This window comes from Giraffa tippelskirchi, chromosome 10, assembly GCF_054371585.1.
Source record: "Giraffa tippelskirchi isolate mGirTip1 chromosome 10, T2T-mGirTip1v1.2.pri, whole genome shotgun sequence".
NCBI lineage: Eukaryota > Metazoa > Chordata > Mammalia > Artiodactyla > Giraffidae > Giraffa > Giraffa tippelskirchi.
This window is the reverse complement of record NC_137284.1, coordinates 90,741,714-90,769,050: the sequence shown is the minus strand read 5'-3', so window position 1 is coordinate 90,769,050 and position 27,337 is coordinate 90,741,714. Positions and strand designations below refer to the sequence as shown.

The following is a 27,337-nucleotide window of genomic DNA, read 5'->3' as shown; positions in this document are numbered from 1 at the left end:
CCCAGGGACGATTATCTCTCTTCTCTTGGTGTCCATGCATGTGTTTACTAGCCTATTGAAAGTTTCTCCTAGAGTTGATCTGTGACTTTCTGGGGTTGAGGAGAAGGTGTCAGCAAGGGATAAGGATGATGGCATCAATTGTTGCCGAAATGTGAGCTTCTGAGATAAAAAAAAAAAAAAAAAAAAAAGATCCTCACGACTTCTCAAGTAGTTGTAGACTATCAAGTTACCAGAACTGGGATAGGGAAAAAAGAGCATATTGTTTACCTTCATCATTTGTTGGGACCTAATCTTGTTGCCATTACATCATAAATTCAATTCAGGTTCACACTTTGAAAATTATTCTTCAAGTTAAAGACAGAAGTTACTGTAATCCGTGAAATTTCTGTTTACCTTGCTCTTTTTTTCCCTCCTGCTGCCCTTCATATTCCAAAATACTTAGAAGAAGAAAAAAAAGTGTGTATGTGTGACTGTCAGATCAGTAAAGAGAAACAGACATGAGTTAACAAAAGGTGGAAAGGCATTAAGGAGGAAGGAGGCCCATGGATCACTTAATTTTTTTCTTTTCTCTCTGCTGTTGGGCTTAGAGCTGCTCTACATTTATTCTCAAATTTTCTAAAGTTTAAGCAAATCGTATCCCAGCTGCTATGTGTTAGTAAATGTGGGCTTGCAGCCCATGATCCTGTGTTGCTTGCATCTCCCATACATGGTACATTGAGTGCTATCTTAATAGGGTGCAGCCTGGACATGTTGTTGTTGTTATTTAGTCACCAAATCATGTCCGACTCTTTTGCAACCCCATAGACCCACCATGCTCTTCTGTCCATGGGATTTCCCAGGCAAGAATACTGGAGTGGGTTGCCATTTTCTTCACCAGGGGATCTTCCCTACCCAGGGATCTAACCTCTATTGGCAGGCTGATTCTTTACTACTGAGCCACCAGGGAAACCCAACTTGGTCTAAATTCAGCATTGACCAGTCCCAGAGCCTGTCTTAACCCTAAATAATGTCTTAGGTTGGGCAGTATTTTTTCTGGACTGGAAAGCTACTGACTCCAGAGCTCTTTGTGTCTCAGAGCTGCCCTTACCTGGTGTCAAAAATCTGATGGAGAACCACAGACCCAACTCAACCCTCACCTTTCCATTCACCTAGAGCTATGCCCTCACTCAAAAAAATCTCTAAGGTTGGATTCATTTTATGTGTTTATTGCTGATCATTGTTCCCAAAGATTTAGTGATACTGGGTACATGCTGTTTTGTTCTTTCGTAATTTTTTCCTTCTCTACTTCTCAAAATGAACTAACATAAGAATAAATGTACTAGGAAAAAGATGATTTTATCATCATAACTTTAAATCTAACAAAAAAGTTTATTCTTGCTAAACTCAAACACCCAGTTATGTGTTTATATATAAGCATTTAAAAGTGAAAGAAAGTGTAGTTGCTCAGTCGTGTCCGACTCTTTGCAACCCCATGGACAATATCCCGCCAGGCTCCTCTGTCTGTGGAATTCTCTAGGCAATAGTGCTAGAGTGGATTGCCATTCCCTTCTCCAGGGGATCTTTCCAACTCAGGGATCGAACCTGGGTCTCTCACATCACAGGCAGATTCTTTACCATCTGAGCCACAAGGGAAGTCTTGTCCTCCCACAAAAATCTAATATTTGAAGATACTAAGTAGAGTTAGGGCTCTTAGGATCATCACTAGTTTGCTTTTTAATCTTTTATTCCTCAAAACACCTGAATATTGTAAGGTAATTATAAATGATAACATTTTCTTAACTGGTCCCTGTTTTACTGAATACTTAACAATGGTCTCCAAAGCTAGCAGGGGTTTTCATTTCTTCCTTCTTTTCTTCCTTCCTTCCGTGATTCATTCAACACATGTCTAGTGAATGCCTACCACATACCTGTCCTCATGTAACTTTCATTTTTGTGAAGAGAGGAGGGAAGACAGAAAATAAAGTAAAATACAGTGTGGGTTACATGGTGATACATGCTGTGGAGAAAAATAAAGCTGGGAAGAAGGCCATGGAGGAGTTGGTTGCACAATATTTAAAATAAAGTGGCCTGAAAAGGTGGTAGAAAAAGTTATGAAGCTTTCTGGGAGTGGAGCTTTCTGGCCAACACAAAGGTCCTGAAGCAGTTATGTGCCTGGTATATTCACAGAACAGCAGGGAGGTGTGAATGGCTGGAGCAGAGTGATGAGGGGTAAGTAGAAGGAAATGAAATCATCTAAGAAAGGGGCAGCTGAGGAGTAGAGTTTGGGAGGGTGTGAAAGATCTTGTATGTCCTTGTAGGGCCTTTTCAGTGGGATGCTTATAAAGTGAAATAATGGTGTGGTTTCTTAGTATTTAGTCAAAATAGCAGAAGCCCTATGATCTCCTTTGTTACATGCTCTGGATGTTCCCCAGTTTTTTGTTTTGTCACCAAATCAGTCTCTTTCCATCCTTTGCCTTTATCCCCAAGGCTGACTCTAGAATGGGATTCAGTCTCCCAGTGGTTGCTTTCTTGATGCCCCGAAGATAAGACTTGCCCTTCCTTTTTAAAGAACGTGCCGCTAGTCACTAAAGAAGAAAAACTGTCAGTACCAAAACCAGTAATCATGAGGGAAATTAATAAACCTATACAAAATATATTCTTAGTTTATACTATAGCCCAGACACAAAATGGTTACACTACTGGTGAATGGAATTTAGCCTATGTTTTGTTGGGTCCGCATGTTGTTTTTTAAAAAATTTGTGTTGATTTCCAACATTAATTTTTTTTTTTTTTTACTTAAGGGAAGTTTTCATTAAAATATAGTTTCAAGTGTTCTTTAAAAATTGGACATTCTATTTATATGAGGCTTTAGAACAGACAAAAATAATCCATGATGATGGAAATCAGAACTGAGGCTTCCTGACATGGGAGTGTGGTAGAGACTGACTTGGTAGGGCCACCAGACAAAATTTTGGATGATGAAATGGTTCTATGCATAGTAGTCTGAAATCCATGGTTGTTGTTGTTCAGTCACTCAGTCGTGTCTGACTCTTTGCCAACCCATGGACTACAGTATACTAAGCTTCCCTGTCCTTCACCATCTCCCAGAGTTTGCTCAAAGTCATGCCCATTGAGTCGGTGATGCCATCCAACTATCTCATCCTCTGTTGTCCCCTTCTCCTCCCGCCTTCTATCTTTCCCAGCAACAGGGTCTTTTCTAATGAGTCAGCTCTTTGCATCAGGTAGCCAAAGTATTGGAGTTCAGCACCAGTCCTTCCAATGAATATTCAAGGTTGATTTCCTTTAGGATTGACTGATTAGATCTCCTTGCATGGTAAAACACATTAAACAATGTACTAGTCTGTACAGTTTACTATATGTCAGTTGAACCTCACTATAAAGGAAGTTTAAAATGGAAGCAACATTCAGTAAGGGCTGACTAGTGCTGACCACTTCGAGCTTGGGGTGTGCTCTCAAGATTGGCACAGACTTATTACCTGGTTCACGTCAATCATTGTCATTATGTACCTGGGCTTCCCTGCTGGCTCAGCTGGTAAAGAATCTGCCTGCAATGCGAGACACCTGGGTTCAATCCCTAGATTGGGAAGATCCCCTGGAGAAGGGAAAGGCTACCCACTCCAGTATTCTCGCCTGGAGAATTTCATGGACTGTATAATTCATGGGGTCTCAAAGAGTCAGACACGAATGAGCGACTTTCACTTTCACCAGAATCCTGTAGGTGATATTGGTGTGTGATTTATGCAGTAGTGGTTTTGATTTCAACTATCAATAGAGAACAAATCTGAAGAGGCCTGATATGTTTAATTGGCAGTGGAGAAATTAGTACTGCCTCCTAGGGTTCTACGTGAAGCAGGTAACAGAAACATAATCTTGGTAGCTTGGATCAGTCAAGCAGCTCACCTACGGTCCTTCTCTCAGTTAATGGTATTCTCAAGTGTGGGATTCTCTGAGGTCTCTAAACATAAGTCTCAGCTTTCCTCTCAAATGCAAATATCTCCTGTGCTTGCAGACTCCTCCTCTGAAAGGATAACAGAAAGTACATTTAGCTCCTATTACCAGCACTTAAAACTTACTTTTATTGTGTTTGTTATGTGTCTACCATAGAAATCTTGGAAAGTATGGACAAAAGGAAAATAAAATTACCCACAATTCTGAACATAACCTCTGTTTACCATTTTGTGGTAAATGCTTTCAAATTTTTCTTCATAATGTCATAATATAAAATATGTCTCTATATTTTATGTTAAAAATATATTTATTATATAAAATTTAGCACACAATCACCAAATTTGCAAATTAAAAAAACAAGTTAAAGATGAAAGATAACATCCTAGGCACAGGCATTTGACTTCCCTCTATCCTATAACTCTTTTTAAATGGCTGTGACATTTTGCAGATAATAGAAAGAAACTGAAGAGAGTGGGGGCAAGTTATTGATGAAACAAAACCAGGAAATTGGTGCAGGAAGGACCACCATGGGAGGGAGAGTGACCTAGAAAGAAGCTCAGGGAATGGAGTCAACAAGGACAGAGACCAGGCATGAGCAAGGGAGCCTGAAAGCAGAGAGCTTGATGGAAAGTCTTTATGGGTTAGTTAAGGTGAGCCACTGCTTCTAACTGAGTTTGGCATTGTGGTGTAAATCCTTTCTCTTTCTGGCATTTGAAAAGAGAGTGAACCCTAGTCTGAAGGCCAGCTCTTGCCTCCTCACACTAAAGTCAAACTAGAAGTTGAAGAGCCTACTCTGCTGTGCAGAGGTTCCTGATCACTATTCCATTCAGGGAAGAATCCTGTCCTGAAACACTTGTGTATGAGATAGTGGAGGAAAGTGACCCCAGTTAATCAGAAAAGTCGATGAGGTCTTTATACACACACACACACACACACACACACACACACACACACACACACACACACACACACACACACACACACACACACACACACACACACACACACACACACACACACACGCACGCACGCACACACACATTTATAAAACCAAGAATAACCTGACATATGAAGGAGTATGACAAAAACAACCCCAAGATAAACAGTTATTAATGTCAGAGGGGAGATTGTTTAAAATAGCTTTAAACTTAGAGTTACCAAAGGGGAAGCTGGAGGGGAGGGATAAATTAGAAGTTTAGGATTAACAGATAGACACTGTTATTGGATTGGTCCAAAGTTTCATTCAGGTTTTCCATAATATCTTACAGAAAACCTAAACAAACTTTTTGGCCCACCCAATATGTTATTCAAACTAGATAAATAATAAGGATGTACTGTATAGCAAAGGGAACTATATTCAATAATTGTAATAACCTATAAGGGGAAAGAGTGTAAAACAGAATACATATATATATATATATATATACATACATGTACACACACACATATATATAACTGAATCACTTTGCCATATACCTGAAACTAACACAGCATTGTAAATCACTATACTTCAATTAAAATATGTATATATAAGGACTATCAAAAAAAGAAAAAAATATGTAAAATAGCTTTAAAACAAAAAATCTGAGTACCCTCAGAGTGATTAAAAATATATTGTTTCCATACAACAAAAATATAATTCTATAAAGAAGGAGTAATAATCAGAAAACAGACAAAAAAGATCTTGAAATTTTTAAAAGTAATTACTGAAATCAATTTAGTAGAGCAGCTGAAAGATAAAGTTTAAGCAGTCTCCTGGAATGAACAACCAAATGTCAAAGAGATGGAGAATATATATGCTAGAAAAGAGAAGAAACATAGAAAACAGTTCATTATGTCCAACTTCAATCTATTGGGGCTCTAGAAAGAGAAAATAAAGTCACTTAAGATTGATGTTAAGCTTCTCATCACTGAATAGGACACTAAACTAAAATGAAGCAGTGCCTTCAAAGTTATGAGGGAAAATGATTTTGAACCTAAAATTCTGTTGCCAATTAGATTATTAAGTGTGAAAGTAAAATGAGGACATTTTCAGATCTTCAATGACTCAGGCAATTTGCTTCCAAATACCCTTTCTTAAACAGTTACCTAAGGATGTGCTCCAGCAAAATGAGAGCAGAAAGTAAGAAGGAGGAAGATGTGAAATAAGAGTGTTATTCCCCCAGTACAATCCTAGGCTGGCAGATTTGTACCAGACTTAGAAAAAAAAAAAGTGATGCAAATTAAAAACAAAAAGTATTCAATAAACTCTAAGAATAATGACTTTAGGAAGAACTAAGTAACTTCTGTTCAATAGATAGAACCAGTAATGAACTAGATTCACAAAGTTATAATAGCAGGGCATCTAGCAACCTGGGGTATTAAACTAACTCATGCAGAGCTCTCCTCAGTACAAACACACAAAAATAAAGGATAAGACACAATGAAATGTATAAGTAAATCAGTCAGTCAGTTCAGTCACTCAGTCGTGTCCGACTCTGCGACTCAGTGGACGGCAGCATGCCAGGCCTCCCTGTCCATCACCTGTTGTGGTCCGACCGGAACTTGGGAGTACAGAGTCGACCAATAAAGTAAAAGAAGGAAGAAAAGAGGCTGAGCAGCCTGAAGGGGACAGAGAGAGAGAGAGACACGGGGACTAGTGCTCTGGTGGAACAAAGGCGTTTATTCAGCATATTGTGGGCAAAAGGGCAAGATAGCCCTTTTTAGCTGAGACAGGGATAAAAAATCTTACAAATTATTCAGGAAGCTGGAGGCTAGAATCATTTTCAAGGGAGGGGATTGTAAAAGTTACTTTACATATCAGAAGGGAAGAGAGTTGTAAATGGCTGCTTACGAGATACCTAAATTCCTATTATTCCCGAGAGCTGGCTTGCCAGCTCTTCTTGCACCTATATTCAGAGGCTGTTAAGGAACAAAAGGATTTATGCAAAACCAAAAACAGCATACAGGTAGCCTCCGGTTAAATGCTACCTTACAGTCACCAATTCCCAGAGTTTACTCAAACTCATGCCCATTGAGTCGGTGATGCCAGCCAACCATCTCATCTTCTGTTGTTCCCTTCTCCTCCCTCCTTCAATCTTTCCCAGCATCAGGGTCTTTTCAAATGAGTCAGCTCTTCACATCAGGTGGCCAAAGTATTGGAGTTTCAGCTTCAACATCAGTCCTTCCAATGAACAGCCAGGACTGATCTCCTTTAGGATGGACTGGCTGGATCTCCTTTCAGTCCAAGGGACTCTCAAGAGTCTTCTCCAACACTACAGTTCAAAAGCATCAATTCTTCAGCGCTCAGCTTTCTTTATAGTCCAGGTCTCACATCCATACATGACTACTGGAAAACCATAGCCCTAACTAGACGGACCCTTGTTGGCAAAGTAATGTCTCTGCTTTTTAATAAGCTGTCTAGGTTGATCATAGAGGAGCCTGGTAGGCTGCAGTCCATGGGGTCGCTAAGAGTCGGACACGACTGAGCGACTTCACTTTCACTTTCGACTTTCATGCATTGGAGAAGGAAATGGCAACCCACTCCAGTGTTCTTGCCTGGAGAATCCCAGGGACCAGGGAGCCTAGTGGGCTACCGTCTATGGGGTCGCACAGAGTTGGACACGACTGAAGTGACTTAGCAGCAGCAGTAGCAGGTTGATCATAACTTTGCTTCCAAGGAGTAAGCGTCTTTTAATTTCATGGCTGCACTCACCATCTGCAGTGATTTTGAAGCACCAAAAAATAAAGTCTGCCACTGTTTCCACTGTTTCTCCATCTATTTGCCATGAAGTAATGGGACCGGATGCCATGATCTTAGTTTTCTGAATGTTGAGTTTTGGGTCAACTTTTTCACTCTCCTTTCACTTTCATCAAGAGACTCATTAGTTCTTCTTCACTTTCTGCCATAAAGGTGGTGTCATCTGCATATCTGAGGCTACTGATATTTCTCCTGGTAATCTTGATTCCAGCTTGTGCTTCATCCACCCCAGCATTTCTCATGATGTACTCTGCATATGAGTTAAATAAGCATGGTGACAATATACACCCTTGATGTACTCCTTTTCCTATTTGGAAATAGTCAACTTTAAAATAAAAACTACCAGAAGAATGCAGAAAATCATTTAGAAGAGCAGTTGGTGCAAGTTTATAACCAGCACAACCATAGCAGTTTCTCTGGAGAATACAGATCCTGAGGTATAGAGATGGGATTATGCCATTTAAATCTGGGAGGAAGACGTGACCTCAGGCACAAGGCAACATGGAACCTCTTCTCACCTCCTCCCACTTAATATGAGCTTACAATTTCAAAAACCTATAAACAATCATAAGGGAGTTTGAGCAAACAAAACAAATAGAAGAATCAGATCCCAAAGAATCAAAAATAATAGAAATATATGAAAAAAGTTATAATTGTGTTAAAAATTGTTAAAGGGATAAAAAGAATAGAAAACAAAATGAAAAAAACTTCATAAAAAGAACAGCATATTTCAAAAAGAAAATAAATGAAGAATATAGACGTTGATTATTTTTAGTTAATGTATTAACTAAACAACATATTACCCAAAGGAAGATTAGTGAACTGAAAGTCAAATCTGAGAAAACTGCCTAAGATCAACCCATTGAGATTAAAAGATGAAAAATGTCTTAGGTTGAAAGACACATTGGTATAATGAGGAGCTCCAGTAGATGTCTAATAGAAATTTCAGAAGGAAAGAACAGAGAGAATGTCTTAGCCTATATTGGTTACATAAGTAAACAAATTAAAATGGAATACAATCTAGAAAAAAATTATAGGGAGTAAGGAGACTTAAATATTCATTTTCCATGGTAAGCGCTCATAGATAATATCTAAATTCAATAAATCAAAAGATAGTCATATATTACTTAGAGCAGTAGTTCTCAATCCTAAAGGAGATTAGGAGATGTATCATAGTGTCTAGACGGTGCTACTAGCATTTAGTATCGGGAATGAACATGCTAAATGCACAGCACAGTTCCACATATGTCCCCCCAAAATAGTAATACTAATCACTCTTTTTGAGAAAAGCTGATTTAGAGTTAAAAACAAGCCCACCAGAACTAAAAACAAAAAAACTATTTTAAGAAAAAGTTTACTTTAGGGAATAGAGCTGAAGTTGGGGAGAAGAGGGGTGGGAAACCATTTATTTTTGTGATTAGTCCTTCCATAATACTTGTATTTTTACCATGTCTGTATTATGTTTATTAAAGAAGACTGGTAAACCAGTATATTGTTCTTCCATTTTCACTTAAAGAGAACTCTTTCTTATTAAAATATCTGTCATTCAAACTTGTCATTCAAACTTCAAAATCACCGATATGAATTACTGAGCTTTTTATCCCACAGAAGATTCTAGAGGCATATCTTCTGAGTATTAATGATCTTTCATGTGTTCGTAGTTGGAAAATAAATCTTCCAATTTATCACCTTAAGGAGTCATAGAAAATTAGTGCTGGGATGATTAGTATCTTTACTGGAGTTGAACAATTCTCTCATAGTAGGTGGTTTTGATCAGTAGTTCTGTATAGGACAAAGAAGGATGGGAATATGGTCAAATAGCTAGAGCACATGGCTTCAAATTCGAATGTGTAGCCTGCTTTTTATGATCCTTTAAGACCACATCCTGTTCAGCCTCTCCAGTTTCATTTTCACTGAGTTTCTACCAGTACTTTTGCTATTCTGTGACTGTGCTGTGCAGTGCTGTGCTTAGTCACTCAGTCATGTCCAACTCTTTGCGATCCCATGGACTGTAGCCTGCCAGGCTCCTCTGTCCATGGGGATTCTCCAGGCAAGAATACTGGAGTGGGTTGCCATGCCCTCCTCCAGGGGATCTTCTCAACCCAAATTGAATCCAGGTCTCCTGCATTGCAGACAGATTCTTTCCCATCTGAGCCACCAGGAAAGCCCAAAAATACTGGAGTGGGTAGCCTATCCCTTCTTCAGGGGAACTTCCTGACCCAGGAGTCAAACTGGGGTCTCCTGCATTACAGGCAGATTCTTTACCAGCTGAGTCACTAGGGAAGCCCATTCTGTGACTAGGTCCTATTAATTTTTACTTTTCACTTCTCTGTGCATAATCACATGCCTCAGTTAAAGGTCTGTTTTCATTCCAATCCCAAAGAAAGCCAATGCCAAAGAGTGTTCAAACTACCGCACAATTGCACTCATTTCACACAATAGCAAAATAATGCTCAAAATTCTCCAAGCCAGGCTTCAACAATACATGAGCCAAGAATTTCCAGATGTTCAAGCTGGATTTGGAAAAGGCAGAGGAACCAGAGATCAAATTGCAGGCATCCATTTGATCATAGAAAAAGCAAGATAATTCCAGAAAAACATCTATTTCTGCTTCATTGACTAGCTAAAGACTTTGATTTGTGGATCACAACAAACTATGGAAAATTCCTAAAGAGACAGAAATACCAGACCACATTACCTGTCTCCTGAGAAACCTGTATGCAGGTCAAGAAGCAACAGTTAGAACCAGACATGGAACAATGAACTGGTTCCAAATTGAGAAAGGAGTATGTCAAGGCTGTATATTGTCACCCTGCTTATTTAAGTTACATGCAGAGTACATCATGTGAAATGCCAGGCTGGATGAAGCACAAGCTGGAATCAAGATTGCCAGGAGAAATATCAATAACCTCAGATATGCAGATGACACCACCCTTATGGCAGAAAGCCAAGAGGAACTAAAGAGCCTTTTAATGATGGTGAAAGTGGAGAGTGAAAAAACTGGCTTAAAACTCAACATTCAAAAAATGAAGATCGTGGCGTCCAGTCCCATTGCTTCATGGCAAATAGATGGGGAAACGATGGAGACAGTGACAGACTTTATTTTCTTGGGCTCCAAAATCACTGAAGATGGTCACTTCAGCAATGAAATTAAAAGACACTTACTCCTTGGAAGAAAAGCTATGACAAACCTAGACAGCATATTAAGAAGCAGAGACATTACTTTGCCAACAAAGGTCCATATAGTCAAACTATGGTTTTTCCAGTAGTCATGTATGGTTGTGAGAGTTGGACCATAAAGAAGACTAAGTGCCAAAGAATTGATCCTTTTGAACTATGGTGTTGGAGAAGACTCTGGAGAGTCCTTTGGACTGTAAGGAGATCAAACCAGTCAATCCTAAAGAAAATCAACCCTGAATATTCATTGGAAGGACTGATGCTGAAGCTGAAGCGCCGATACTTTGGCCACCTGATGTGAAGAGCTGACTCACTGGATTAGACTCTGATGCTGGGAAAGATTGAAGGTGGAAGGGGAAGGGGATGACAGAGGATGCGATGGTTGGATGGCATCACCAACTCAATGGACCTGAGTTTGAGCAAGCTCTGGGAGACAGTGAAGGACAGGGAAGCCTGGTCTGCTGCAGTCCATGGGGTCGCAAAAAGCTGGACATGACTGAGCAACTGAACAACAATAAACCATCCCTCAAGAGCTACTTCCAGGTAGTATCCTCTCTGAAGCCTTCCTTGAGCTCTAGTCTTGCTTCTAATTTAGTTAAGATTACCATGCTTCGTAAGCAACAGATCGCAAGTGGGAGTATATGCCTGTAATTAATATAACTTAGATAGAAGTAGATAAATATTTTGATATGATTAATCTGATACACGGTTAATGAAGCAACATAGCATAAGAGCATGTTTTCTGCAGTGAGCAGTCCTAGATTCCAATCCAGGCTGTTATTACTTCATCTGAAAAACGTGGATAATTCCTGCCTTACATAGATGCTGAGATTCTTCAATTGCAGTCTCAATAAATGTTATACTATAATTAACTATTATTGTGCATATATAAGGAGCTCACATAAATGTCTCTCATTTATAATATTTTAAGTCAATTTGTAGTTTTTATCAGAGAAGGCAATGGCACCCCACTCCAGTACTCTTGCCTGGAAAATCCCATGGACGGAGGAGCCTGGTAGGCTGCAGTCCATGGGGTTGCTAAGAGTCACACACGACTGAGCGACTCATTTTCACTTTTCACTTTCATGCACTGGAGAAGGAAATGGCAACACACTCCAGTGTTCTTTCCTGGAGAATTCCAGGGACAGGGGAGCCTGGTGGGCTGCTATCTATGGGGTCGCACAGAGTCAGACACGACTGAAGCGACTTAGCAGCAGCAGCAGCAGCAGCAGCAGAAGTTTTTATGTACCCACTTTGTAAGTTGTTCAATACTTAAATAGAACATTAACATTGTTTAAATATAGACTATATTTTACTACCATTAACATTGTTTAAATATGGACTGTATTTCATTACCGTTATACACATAAACTCACAGAGATTGAAAAACAAAATATCACTTGTGATAGCAGAAAATTAGAAGTAGCCTAAGTAGTCTAATAATAAAGAAGTGAAAAATGAAAGTGTTAGTCACTTATTTGTGTCTGACTTTTTGTGACCCCATGGACTGTAGCCTGCCAGGCGCCTCTGTCCATGGAATTCTCCAAGCAAGAATACTGAAGTGGGTTGCCATTCCCTTCTAGATGCTTAACTAAATCATGATATATATATTAGAAAATATTATATAATCATTAAAAAATATCTTCTGATGTTTATTGATATAGCAAAATGTTTATGGCATAATGTTAAGTATAAAACATTTTAATGAAAAACTATTAAAATAGTATCTCAGTTCTGTGAATATACATTACATGTATGTACATATATTTTATTTGTAATATACATTTAACATATCATTTATGCATGAGAAAAATGCAAATTTACATATTATGCTATATATTACTTTTATAAAGAGGAAAATGTAGCATGATTTTTATATCAAAGGCCCTTGATCTCATTTCCTAAATGTTTGTATTTTGTTGTCAATGATCTCTTACTCCCATCCCCAAAACCTCCTACACTCCCCTATATGTTCCATTATTTCATATGCCCATACCCACCTGTAAGAAATCCTTTAAAGGATATAAATTGCAGAGACCCTAGATGACAGGTCCCTGAGGGCATGTACCAGAGCTTTTTAATCTCTAGGCATACCCAACTGGTAAATTTTAGCCAAACATATAAGTAGGGACTAAGTAGATTTGCATTGAGCAAATTAATAGATGGAGACCCAAGGACTCGAGAAATGAGGCATATGAAGTAAATGTGTGTGAGGTTCAGTTAAAAGGTAATAGTATAAAATAGATAGCCAATGGGAATTTGCTATATGATTCAGGGAACTCAAACAGAGGCTCTGTATCAACCTAGAGGGGTACAGTGGGGAGGGAAGTGGGAGGGAGTTTCAAGAGGGAGGAGACATATGTATACCTATGGCTGATTCATGTTGATGTTTGATAGAAAACAACAAAATTCTGTAAATCAATTATCCTTCAATTAAAAATAAATAAAATTTAAAAGATAATAGTAATTATAAATAATAAATATTGAGTGTCTTACTGTAAGTATTTCATAATTCTTACATTAAGCTTCAGTGCGGCACTACTAGGACTGGCCAAGCAAATTATGGAACATCCATGTAACAGCACACTCTGCAACTGTTTTAAAAAAACATAAGAATGAGGAAGCTCTTTTGTATTGATATGGAAAGGTCACCAAGATACAGTAAGTGAAAAAAGCAAGGTGCAGAATGGTATAAGTTGTGCTACTGTTTATAGGAAGAAGACCATATACTTCTATCTCCTTGTGTAGAAATATCTCTGGGAAGACACAAGAAATTGACACAGTGATTGCCTCCCAGCCATGGAATATATATAACGTCACTTTAATGCTTCTTACACATGAATTTTTGAACCTTGTGAATGTGTTGGTGATTCAAAATGACAGTTAAATGCAGACAGAAGAAAATCATTATCCCCATTTACAAATGAGCAACGGAGATTAAAGGAAATTAGATACACTGCTCAAAGTAGCAATAATAATGATCACATTTACTGAGCACTTACTGTGTGCCAGGCCCCAGTTTAAGTACTTCAGAAACATTTTCTTTTTACGTTTATAATTTTATTATTTATTTATTTATTTATTTGTTACTTTACTGGGTCTTAGTTGCTGAGCGGGCTTTTTCATGTGGCTTTCATGTAGGGGCTATTCTTGCTGTGAGCAGGCTTCTCATTGCGATGAGCTCTCTCCTGGGGCATGAGCTCTAGGTCGTGAACTTCAGCAGTGTGGCACGTGAATTCAGTAGTTGCGGCTCCTGGGTATCTTAGAGCACAGGCTGAGTAGTTGTGGTACACAGGATCTGACATGTTCATCGGCATGTGGGATCCTCCCAGACTAGGGATCAAAACCATGTCTCCTGCATTGGTATGCAGATTCTTTACCACTGAGCCACCAGGGAAGCCCAAAATTTTTTTTCTAATTTATTTTCTTTTTTTTTTAATTTTTTTAAAAATTTTAATTGGAGGCTAACTACTTTACAATATTGTGGTGATTTTTGCCATACATTGACATGAATCAGCCATGAGTGTACATGTGTTCCCCATCCTGGCCCTCCCTCCCACTTCCCTCCCCATCCCATCCCTCAGGGTCATCCCAGTGCACCAGCCCTGAGCACCCTGCCTCGTACATCGAACCTGGACTGGTGATCTATTTCACATATGATAATATACATGTTTCAGTGCTATATTTTCACAGATCAATAATGATTTTATCCAAGTGGTATAGCTGAAGAATCTGAAAGAAACATAATTTATTTTCCATCTCAGGACACTTTGAAGTAATAATTACTCTGGGACAGCAAGCATAAGCCAGGACTAGGGTCACACTATTTAGAGAGGTCAGGTAACTTGCTAGATGTCCCAGCAAGAGGGAACACTAGGACTGGAACTTAGGTCTAAGAGAATCCACAGCCTGTGCTCCTGACTGCCACTTACGGATAAGCAAATGAAGGCTTGCAGAATGCGCACACCAATGAAATGACAGTTCCAGCCTCCAAACACAGTCCTTCTGATCCCAAAGCCTACCATATGGTGTTGCCTCTCAGAAGGCGAATCTAAGAATCCTTTGGCCTAGGAATTGAATGGGAGGTGAATAATTACAAAAGAAGAGAGAAAGGATGGGAAGAGCCACAGGCTATATCCTCCAGCAACCACGGTCCCCACCACTCACAAACACTCTTGAGAGCATTCAGGCCACAAGCTGCATGTTGCTATGTGTTAGGTGTTCAGACAATCACGCTGTCCTCACAGAGCTTACAGTCTGCATTCAGGACCAGCTTGCAGGGATTATCGGGCCTTTAGCTCTTTCCACATGTTGGGCCACTTCAATTAATCAGTGATCATTAATAAGGAAAAGCAGGGAGTTTATCTTGGTTATGCTAAAAGTCCCAGAGATATAGAAAAGAGGAAGCAGCTTTTTCAAATTCCTTTAAAGAAAGCACTGCGAATGTCATAAGTGAAAGAAATTTTTCTGGACTGTAATCTTTCTCTGTGAGCTCTGAAAAATGCAGACTCCAGAATTACTAAATCAGAATCTCTAGAGGTATTTTAAGCTCTCTTTGTGATTTCAGGGAGAAATCTGTGGTATTTTACATTCTCCTTGTCTTTTCAACGTGCTTCCAAGTTTGTTGTGACTGGTCTAGTTGACCCTATGATAACAGCATAGAACAGCTCAGAACGCTTGAGAGGCAGAACTAGGGCCAGACCCTGACCCTCAACCTTCAATTTGGAGCATCTTCCACAAAACCATAGTTATTGGCAAGCAACCTTCATTATTGGCAAGCAACTAATTCTTGCTTTTAGTTTGAAGTTAAAAATGTTGCTGCTACATTTTTATTTATAAATATGTGTGCTTTTTAAAACTACTTTGAATAGGAAGCAAGTTTTGCATTTTGAGAATATTTGGGGATAAGTCAAGTGAGTGTAGATGAGTTCATTTTCCCATTTACACAGTGAGGAAGTTAAACTGGATGGTTTACAAAATTACTTTCAAATCTAGAAATCAATGTTGAAAGGTATTCTAAACTGTTTTTAAATCCTTTCTTTCATAGCTTTGGAAAACAGGACTTCGACATAGAGATCAATTTGCTTTTCTGTCATTAGCATTTTTGTTGGAGACTCTGTCAGAAGACTTGTTCCTTAGGGCCATCTGAAAGGTGATTTTTCTCATGTGAGGGTTTATGTACTTAGTTTTACAACTTGGTGATTTATAACAGCAATCCACATACTGGAAGCTCATTATCTGTCAGATAATCATCTGGTCATTTGATCTCCTCCCTTTGTCCCTTGGTTACTTGGCCTCTCTTCTGATATATAACCTCTTCTTCTGATAAAGTGGTTATTGATAGCCTTCAAGGCTTTAGTTATTTAATTATTGTGATGAGCATACAAAGTGCCCCCAAAGGACAATCTTTCATTATAATATCTTCTTCTCCTTTACTCTTCCCAGCAGTCCTTTCCTTTCTCAGTTGAGACATCTTTGAACTTCCGAATAGATATCTCAAGGAGGACAAAAATTGTGGCCAGGGTCCTAAAACCTCAAAAGAGTTTGAGAATCCCCTCTTTTCTGTGTCTCTTTCTGACCTACAGAGAGTTATTATTATTACCAGATTTAGCAAAGGACAATATAAGATACTCAACTGTAACTAAGTTGGGATAAAGAATAAAATTTTAATATAAGTATGCAATATTTGGAACATACTTTTACTAACCATTTGTTACTTATTTGACATTCACATTTAACTAGACATCCTATAATTTATTTGGCAACTCTGCAGAGAGTGCATACCCTAAGGCTTTCTTAGTTCATCTAATGTTTTGGAGTCTAAATTCTTTTAATATTTGCTCTTAATTTAAAACTTGAATGGAATGTTTGTAATAACTAAGATTTCAGTTTTCTTTACCTTTTTCATAAAATGTAGCATTTGCACTGCCTACCTACACACAATTCCCTTTTGTTGTGAGAATATAAGAATAGAAATAAGACTTTTCTGTAGAAACCAAGCTTGATAATTCTCTCCTTTTTAAGTTTTTATTAAATATTTCAAAGATACACATAAGCAAAGATAGTAATATAATGCATTGCACACAATTTATACCCTATTCAGTTTCCTTCTTTTTGTTTGGTTTGAGAAGTAGGTGTGAGTGTATATATTGCCATCCCCTAAGTCAGTGGTTTTGAACCTTGACTGTGCGTCAAGAATCACCTAGGGAGCTTTTAAATCTCAATCCTTGCCTGCCTCCGAAACCAATTAAATCAGAATAGCTGGCAGTAGAGTCAGATGATTCCAGTGTGCAGCCAGGTCTGAGAACCAGTGCCCAGAATGAAAATGGCAAATGCAAAGAAACATTTTTTACTGCTAAATCATCTCCTTATATTTCACATTCCTCTTCAAAACTTACTTCATGTATTTTTCAGTAAGTATATTATATCATAGTGTATATATATATATATATATATATATATATATATAATGTTGCATTACAGCACACGTGTCATTTTATAAAGTTTAAAAAAATCTCATCTGTCTTTAAGCATGTCACTGATTCATTATTAATTTCCTAAAAGCTTATAATTGGGTTTGTTTTCAAATATTTCTTTGTGATTTTCCGATGTCTTTTTCATATGCATATCTCTCTTAGGTTATAAACCAGTGGTTCTTAACTTTATCTGCTCATTAGATCGGAGAAGGCAATGGCACCCCACTCCAGTACTCTTGCCTGGAAAATCCCATGGATGGAGGAGCCTGGTAGGCTACAGTCCATGGGGTCGCTAAGAGTCGGACACAACTGAGCGACTTCCCTTTCACTTTTCCCTTTCATGCACTGGAGAAGGAAATGGCAACCCACTCCAGTATTCTTGCCTGGAGAATCCCAGGGATGGCGGAGCCTGGTGGGCTACCGTCTATGGGGTCGCACAGAGTCAGACACGACTGAAGCGACTTAGCAGCAGCAGCAGCAGCTCATTAGATTCATCTTAGGATGCTCTAAAAAAGATGCCTGGGCCCCACCTCCCAGAGGCTCTGCTGGGAGGCTCTGTGCTAATTGGCCTGGTATAGAGCCCAAGCATTGAAGTTTTTAAAAAGCACCTGAGGAGATTCAAGGTTTAGGGAGAATTGAAAGCCAGATTCTAAAGATGTTTTGAATCTTCCTGGAGACATTTAAAACATGCACATAATTGCCCTGCTTAATGAACCTGAACCTGCATACATGCTCAGTCGTGTCTGACTCTTTGCAACCCCATGGACTATAGCCAGCCAGGGTCCTCTGTCCATGCTTAATAAGGTAGAAAGAATTTTGAGGTTCTAGGAGGAAGAGAAATGAGGGAATGATAAAGGACCTTCATAGTAATAGGTGTAAATGAGGAATTTCTGTTGGGAGGAGCCAAAGGACTTTTGAGAATAAAAGTAAGGATGTCTAATATTTTAGAAATGTTTTATTTCTTCTGCTACACTTTAACATGACCTATTGTGTTGCACTGAAAGCTTCAAAGCAGTTTGCTGTACTCAGGTACAGGGTTGCATGCCCACACCCATGTGAAGTAAATGCTCACTGTCCAGACCCCACCTATGGGACCCTAAATCAGGAGGCTCAGAGTCAGGCCAGACACCAATCCTTTAAAACCTTGCCCAGAACATTGTGGTGAGAGGGCAGGTTTGGTCACTACTGCACTTTACAATAACACATCCCAATTCATTGCAATTAATCCCACTGACAACTGGGTAAATTCAAGAAGAGTAACAGTAAAATCAATGGTAAAACTAGATTTTTGCAACAGGGATTCATATTGTGAGACCTCTCTCAGATCTACCTGGTCTTTTTTTCTTTGGCTATGTGAAGGAAGAAGTTATCTTTCTATGACAGGCTAGAAGACAATCAAGGAAGAGGTCTCCAGAAAAATAATTAAATAAAAATGTCAGAGTAATCTTAGTCTTCTATAATGTGAAGTACAGAGAGGAGGCATGACATACACTATCGATAATCCTGATGCACCTGTACAAAGACTGTGTGTGGTCATCAGTAAGACAAGGACTGAGCTGGGTCCTGGGAATTTAGGATATTGTCTCAAGGGATTTACAGTCTAGAAGAGGAAACTGATAATTATATAGTGGGGAGAGATAGGATGTTATACATAACAGTGAGTAGAGACCCACTTCATGAGAGATTAGAGGGGAGCAGGGACTCAGGAAAGCAAAGAACAAAACCTGGCTTTTGAAAGATGATTAGGATGTAGGGAAAATGGAAGGAGAGTGAGGGAAAAGAAACAGCATTCCTTGTCAGAGTGAATAGAATTCTGGGCGCAGGCACAGAGGCTGGAAGTAGCTTGGTGGGTTACCTGAATTGCAGATGGTTCTATGTTGCCGTTGCATGATGTTCTGGAGGAGTTGGGGGCAGAAGGGAGGCAGAGTGGCAGTGTTGCTATCTGTTAACCCACCTACGTACCTCAGCCCAGCCATTCTTGTGTATTATGATGAGTTCCTGGAATAATAAATAAAAAGTTAGATGAGAAGCCAGTCTTCCTAACTAACTCTAAAACAAAAGATGTACAGTCTTAGTCAAATTATGCTGCAGAATCCTCTTTATTCAGGCTTATCTTTTCATATCATCAGCACTGATACTCAGTTGCATTTGCTGCTAGAATTTCTTTTTATTCTAGACTTTAAAATGTTCAACCTCTTTGGACCTAGGCTTTTGTTTTGTGTGATGTTTTCTGGTTGGTCACACAAACATGATTTAAATTTGAGTGTAATTTCAGTTTGATGAATATTGAACTTTTCACATGAGCAAATTGTACTGATCAGCGTCGGTAATCCAGCACCCTCCTGCAGTTACCATATAGGCACCTAACCATTAACCCATGCTAACCCCTGGGGAGGTAAATGTCAATCAACTCCAGTATTCTTACCTGGGAAATCCCATGGACAGAGGAGCCTGGTGGGCTACAGTCTGTGGGGTCACAAAGAGTCAAACATAACTGAAGCGACTAAGCATAAGCATGCTAACCCCCAACTCCTCTGCCCTTAACTTCCTTCAGTTGGGACCCATGGCTTTAGTTGTTGTGCACTTATTTTTTTATTATAAAATATATCTTTCAAATTTACAACTGCAAGGAATCATGTACCAACCACAATCACCAGTTTACTTACTACACACCTTAGTCAAATCATAACATTTTGCTCTATTTGTGCCAGTTCTTTTTTACAAACTAAACATTGCAAAAACTGTCAGTTGAAGCTCCCTGTCTGTTCCCCTTCTCTCCAGAAGTGACACCATTTTATCATTGTCATACATGCTTTTATACATTTACTACATCTATGTGTACACATAAACAAAATACATAATTGCTTTGTAAGTTTTTTAAACTTTAAGTAATTGCATTCTTGAAGTACCCGTCTGTGCCTTACACTTTTATCGAAAATTATGTTTTCGAGGTTTATGATGATGACATATATAGATTTAGTTCATTTATTAAAATTACTGTATAGTGTTCAATTTATGACTATACAAAAATTTATGTTGACATTTAAGTTTTTTCTGATTTTTCACTGTCATAAAGCTGCACTTAACATATTCCTCTGTGCAGAAGCATATTGGGTTTTCGTTCCTTAAACATTTCTTTTACTCATATGAGTAGTATTCATTATGTGGATAAGTGGGTAGAAAGATGTAGGCATGGAAATATCAGTCATCCTAATAGTCTTACGCATATAAGCCTCAACTCTGAACACAGAATATTGTAGGGAGTAACCATATATGAGTACAGAATTGGGAAGGAGGCTAATGTACCTTCAAGAAAGTTGGAGTCAGTTTAAGGACTGGTCTTGCTCCTTTTTCTGTTTCTTTGACACGTAAATTGTTCAGTTCAGTTCGGTTCAGTCGCTCAGTCGTGTCCGACTCTCCGCGACCCCATGAACTGCAGCACGCCAGGCCTCCCTGTCCATCACCAACTCCCGGAGTCTACCCAAACCCATGTTCATCGAGTCGGTGATGCCATCCAACCATCTCATCCTCTGTCGTCTCCTTCTCCTCCCACCCCCAATCCCACCCAGCATTAGGGTCTTTTCCAGTGAGTCAACCCTTCGCATAAGGTGGCCAAAGTATTGGAGTTTCAGCTTCAACGTCAGACCTTCCAATGAACACCCAGGATGGATCTCTTTTAGGATGGATTGATTGGATCTCCTTGCAGTCCAAGGGACTCTCAAGAGTCTTCTCCAACACCACAGTTCAAAAGCATCAATTCTGCGGCGCTCAGCTTTCTTCACCGTCCAACTCTCACATCCATACATGACCACTGGAAAAACCATAGCCTTGACTAGACGGGCTTTTGTTGGCAAAGTAATGTCTCTGCTTTTAAACATGCCATCTAGGTTGGCCATAACCTTCCTTCCAAGGAGTAAGCGTCTTTTAATTTCATGGCTGCAATCACCATCTGCAGTGATTCTGGAGCCCAAAAAAATAAAGTCTGACACTGTTTCCACTGTTTCCCCATCTATTTCCCATGGAGTGATGGGACCAGATGCCATGATCTTAGTTTTCTGAATGTTGAGCTTTAAGCCAACTTTTTCACTCTCCTCCTTCACCTTCATCAAGAGGCTCTTTAGTTCTTCTTCACTTTCTGCCATAAGGGTGGTGTCATCCGCATATCTGAGGTTATTGATATTTCTCCCGGCAATCTTGATTCCAGCTTGTGTTTCTTCCAGCCCAGCGTTTCTCATGATGTACTCTGCATATAAGTTAAATAAGCAGGGTGACAATATACAGCCTTGACGGACTCCTTTTCCTATTTGGAACCAGTCTGTTGTTCCATGTCCAGTTCTAACTGTTGCTTCCTGACCTGCATACAGGTTTCTCAAGAGACAGGTCAGATGGTCTGGTATCCCCATCTCTTTCAGAATTTTCCACAGTTTATTGTGATCCACACAGTCAAAGGCTTTCGCATAGTCAATAAAGCAGAAATATATGTTTTTCTGGAACTCTCTTGCTTTTTCGATGATCCAGTGGATATTGGCAATTTGATCTCTGGTTCCTCTGCCTTTTCTAAAACCAGCTTGAACATCTGGAAGTTCACGGTTCACGTATTGCTGAAGCCTGGCTTGGAGAATTTTGAGCATTACTTTACTAGCATGTGAGATGAGTGCAATTGTGCGGTAGTTTGAGCATTCTTTGGCATTGCCTTTCTTTGGGATTGGAACGAAAACTGACCTTTTCCAGTCCTGTGGCCACTGCTGAGTTTTCCAAATTTGCTGGCATATCGAGTGCAGCACTTTCACAGCATCACCTTTGAGGATTTGAAATAGCTCAACTGGAATTCCATCACCTCCACTAGCTTTGTTCGTAGTGATGCTTTCTAAGGCCCACTTCACATTCCAGGATGTCTGGCTCTAGGTGAGTGACCACACCATCATGATTATCTGGGTCGTGAAGATCTTTTGTACAGTTCTTCTGTGTATTCTTGCCACCTCTTCTTAATATCTTCTGCTTCTGTTAGGTCCATACCATTTCTGTCCTTTATCGAGCCTATCTTTGCATGAAATGTTCCTTTGGTATCTCTAATTTTCTTGAAGAGGTCTCTAGTCTTTCCCAATCTGTTGTTTTCCTCTATTTCTTTGCACTGATCGCTGAGGAAGGCTTTCTTATCTCTCCTTGCTATTCTTTGGAACTCTGCATTCAGATGAAAATATCTTTCCTTTTCTCCTTTGCTTTTCGCTTCTCTTCTCTTCCCAGTTATCTGTAAGGCCTCCTCAGACAGCCATTTTGCTTTTTTGCATTTCTTTTCCATGGGAATTTTCTTGATCCCTGTCTCCTGTACAATGTCACGAACCTCTGTCCATAGTTCGTCAGGCACTCTGTCTATCAGGTCTAGTCCCTTAAATCTATTTGTCACTTCCACTGTATACTCATAAGGGATTTGATCTAGGTCATACCTGAATGGTCTAGTGGTTTTCCCTACTTTCTTCAATTTAAGTCTGAATTTGGCAATAAGCAGTTCATGATCTGAGCCACAGTCTGCTCCTGGTCTTGTTTTTGCTGACTGTATAGAGCTTCTCCATCTTTGGCTGCAAAGAATATAATCAATCTGATTTCGGTGTTGACCATCTGGTGATGTCCACGTGTAGAGTCTTCTCTTGTGTTGTTGGAATAGGGTGTTTGCTATTACCAGTGCGTTCTCGTGGCAAAACTCTGTTAGCCTTTGCCCTGCTTCATTCTGTACTCCAAGGCCAAACTTGCCTGTTACGCCAGGTGTTTCTTGACTTCCTACTTTTGCATTCGTAAATTGTTAGAGTCAGCCTAATTCACTGTTTCCTTAATATTGACTTAGAGCCAATTGCTACAATATTTGTCCACTGAATTTAATACCATCCTTTGTTTTTTGTTTTTTTTTTTTACATAGTGAAAACTTTTGTATTTGGAATTAGCCAGCTGGACTCAGTTTAGATGATCCCAATTTTGTTGGCAACATCCAAAGCATCATAGTTAGGAGCCAGTCGAACATATGCCTTCTTCTCTCCATCAGGCCTGATCAGAGTATTGACCTTAGCCACGTCAATGTCATAGAGCTTCTTCACAGCCTGTTTAATTTGGTGCTTGTTAGCCTTGACATCCACAATGAATACCAGTGTGTTGTTGTCTTCTATTTTCTTCATGGCTGACTCAGTGGTGAGGGGGAATTTGATGATGGCATAGTGGTCAAGTTTGTTTCTCCTAGGGGCGCTCTTCCGAGGATGTTTGGGCTGCCTCCTGAGCCTCAGTGTTTTGGGCCGCCTGAAGGTGGGTGACGTCCGGATCTTCTTTTTCTTGTGGCTGTGGACACCTTTCAACACTGCTTTCTTGGCCTTCAAAGCCTTTGCTTTGGCTTCAGCTTTAGGAGGGGCAGGGGCTTCCTTTTTCGCCTTCGGAGCCATCTTCATGAAAAGCCATCCTTTGTTTTAAGTATACCCATTACCCACTAATTGCCCTGGGAAGAAATGTCATATGTTTTTTATTGACCTTAATTTCCTTTCATTTATTTGTGCCTACTCTGTCCAGATCACTAGGTTCAGTGCTCTGGGTGTTCGAAGATGAAAAAGTCATTAGAGAACTTACAATAACACTGCCAGGAAGAGATGGTAAGAAACTATCATCAGTAAGATTTTGGCATCTGAAATAGAGTTTTTATTTTCTCCCTTAGTGACACTCAGGAAATGCTTGTCTCCTGCTGTTGATGAATGATTTCAGAGTACTATGGATCATGCTGAAGAAAATGAAATCCTTGGAGCAACCCGGCGGTACCATGTGGAAAGACCTATCTTTAGTCATCCGGTCCTCCAGGAAAGATTGCACAAGAAGGACAAGGCTTCGGATTCCATCGGGGATAAGCTGAAACAGGCATTCACGTATGTTCTTTCAGCCTGTTTCCATTATTCTGTCATTCAGTTATGAGAGAAGCAAGGCTAAATGCACAAAGAGAATCTGTGATGTGGAGGAAAAAACAAATGATGAGTGCTCGTGATTTGCAGAGCTGTCCACATGGTTCATTCAGATGTCCACATCTACATTCAGTGGTAGATATTTGATGGAACACAAGCTTTATTATGCATTTAACCATATGAAATTCCAACTATGCCTTATGTCATATAAAGGTTTATATAAACAATCCACTTCTCAGTTCTCCACACACCTTTAAAATATCCACTGCTTTCAGTGACTGTGAAGCTGGGGAGATCCCAGCCAGGAGAAGGACATAGGATCTCATTGTCTTCCTAACCTTTCAACTCTCCTCCAAAGCTCCTCAATAAAATGGCTTGATCCTTCTCCTCACTGCAAAAATATCCACCTCTTACATTTCAGGAATGTTCCAACCACTCTAGTCTTTTTCCTGCTTCTACTCTATGTGCCAGCACCTTGAATCGATGAATGTAAGTCCCCCACTGAAGCTATCAAAGACATTCAGTGTCTTGTGACTCTTCATTTCGAAAACACAGATACAGTAATGTGGCAGGCCTGGGATTGATAATACCTGTGTGCCTGATTGCACACCTCATTGTGCAAACTATTTGATTGCTGCCTCCTGAACCATTGAGACCACAGCTCCTGTGCTGTGTTCATTTAAGCTTTGCAGTGACCCTGTGCTCTAGGTATGACATCATGAGAGGTTAAAAATACATACACTGGAGTCAAGACTGTCGAGTTTTAATCCTAATCCCAACCACCTACCATCTGTGCACTGGTTTCCTCCTCTGTAAAATGGGAATAGTAATAGTGTTTACATCACTGGGTTCCTGGGGTTAAAATCTGTTAACTTATGCACAGTGCAAGGCACATGGAAAGCACTATATAAATGTAGCTATTATTAATATCTCAGTTTTCTAAACAGGGAGATTGCTATCAAATCTAGTTTGTTTTACTCAGATTCATTGCTCTTGTCATAGTTGCCTTACATTTTTGCTTCCAATATCTTTCTACATCTAATTACCAAGTACTTTTAATCACTAAAGACACTATATAAAATACCATGCATGGGCTTCCTAGGTGGCACTAGTGGTAAAGAACCCACCTGTCAATGCAGGAGATGCAATAGACTCGGGTTCGATCCCTGGGTAGGGAAGATCCCCTGGAGAAGTGCATGGCAACCCACTCCAGTATTCATGCCTGGAGAATCCCACAGACAGAGGAGCCTGGTGGGCTCTAGTCCATGGGGTCCCAAAGAATCAGACACGACTGAGCGACTAACACTTCACAATAATGCAATATCCTTTTAAATGGAATAAAGCTTCCTCGTCACCAAGAGGACTTGAGACTGTCACAGTGGTGATGGAATTCATCCATCTATACTCTTATAGGCATAGACCAGGCAAGAGGACTGACCAAAGCCCAGGATATAGTCTCTGTATCAAAGTTAATTAAAATATCCAGGGATTAAATACAATGCCTTGCTTTTATTACCATGGTGTTCCACCTAACCAAGACAGCCAGACATAGACTCAGCTACAGTGACAGATGGTGTTTTGAGTTTACCTAATCAAAGACCCTAAAGCATTGAACACATGTTTATAAAGCTCATAATACCTGTGTGAATTCCTTTCATTTTATAAGGGAAAACTTATCTATATTTGTATGGCTGAGTCTCTTCGCTGTTCACTTGAAACTATCACCACGTTGTTAGTCAGTTATACCCCAATACAAAATAAAAATGTTTTAAAAAAAAAAGAAGAGGGAAAACTAAATGGGTAGATGCTGGTCAGTGGTTCCACAATCAAAAGTTAACTCAGTCAGTAAGTACTTCCCATACTTTACATCAACACAGAAAGCACATTAAAGATTTCACCTATTGAAATAATGGTTTCTGGGATATCTCAACTATTTTGAAGCTAACTTTTTCTTATTTTTCATGGACAGTTGTGGAGCATTAGAGTGAAGGCAATTCAGATGTTCCTATTTTCTAAAAAATAATAAGCAGCTGTTCTTCTCTCCAACCTCTGCAGAGTAGAAAAATCACCCTCATCACCAGTTTGAATTTTTCCTTTTTGTTTCAGAATATAAGGAAGGGAAAATGCCTTGATGTGAATTCTACAGAAATGGTTCTCATTTATCTATTTCTTTGAACTTCCAGATGTACTCCTAAGAAAATACGAAATATCATTTACATGTTCCTCCCCATAACCAAGTGGTTGCCTGCATACAAATTCAAAGAGTATGTATTGGGTGACTTGGTCTCAGGCATAAGCACAGGGGTGCTGCAGCTTCCTCAAGGTCAGTAGAATATACTTCTTTTTTTTCTTCCTCTGATATACCATCTCAAACAATTGTGTTAACTTTTTTCTGTTTAATTTCATCATGATTTTAAATTTATAATTTTTATCACATTGTTCTAGCACCTTTTCCTGTCTAGAGTAATTCTTCAGAAACATTTTACCCTTTAAAAGCCCCAGAGCTTTTAGTTGCAGAATATGATGATACATTTACAGATCAATACATTTAGGAACTGGTGGGTCATTGCCTTTCCTTTGCCAAGTTAATTTCTAACTCCATGAACATGTTGTTAGGGGCTGTCCTTGAATCAACTATACTCCATTTAAAAAGAAAGGTTCTTGACTAAGTCCATATCTAATTATAAGGTACCATGATATACTGGATTCCTCTGCAGTTGTATGATTTTATAGAGATACAAGAATTTAAGAAAATGCTCATTGATTTATTCATCTGTTCACACGTGTGTAACCTGGCCCTCCCTGTCTTCATGAAACTATCCAGTTAGAGAGAGAAGCATGAAATAAATAAAAATACACATAAATGTTTAAGCACAAATGATGATAAACACTATGAAAGAAGATACAGGGCACTCTGACATGATAATAATATGGGGACCTAATTTAAGTAGGTAAGTCACAGAAGCCCATTAAGAAAGTAGATTGACCAATATTGCAATAGGACCTGAGTAGGGACTGGAAGTACTTGGCAGGGCAGCAACCACTTTACTACATTTTATATCATATGTACC

At 39.3% G+C, this 27,337-nt stretch overlaps 1 protein-coding gene and 1 pseudogene across 8 annotated transcripts in view; one reads left to right on the top strand and one right to left on the bottom strand.

The window, feature by feature from the left end:
• Positions 1–27,337, top strand: part of SLC26A5 (solute carrier family 26 member 5) — a 65,788-nt gene that overhangs the window by 4,754 nt on the left and 33,697 nt on the right. For 5 of the 8 annotated variants that reach the window (XM_081535777.1, XM_081535774.1, XM_081535772.1 and 2 more), the window contains 2 exons: positions 24,029–24,233; positions 26,450–26,589. In XM_081535777.1, the coding sequence (XP_081391903.1) occupies positions 24,082–24,233; positions 26,450–26,589 (292 nt within the window). In that variant the 5' untranslated portion in view covers positions 24,029–24,081. Of the gene's footprint in view, positions 1–23,566; positions 23,629–23,886; positions 23,967–24,028; positions 24,234–26,449; positions 26,590–27,337 lie in introns of those variants that run through there. The other 3 variants (XM_081535770.1, XM_081535771.1, XM_081535776.1) reach the window with 2 other exon arrangements.
• LOC145524121 (large ribosomal subunit protein uL23 pseudogene) lies at positions 23,287–23,768 on the bottom strand (annotated as a pseudogene).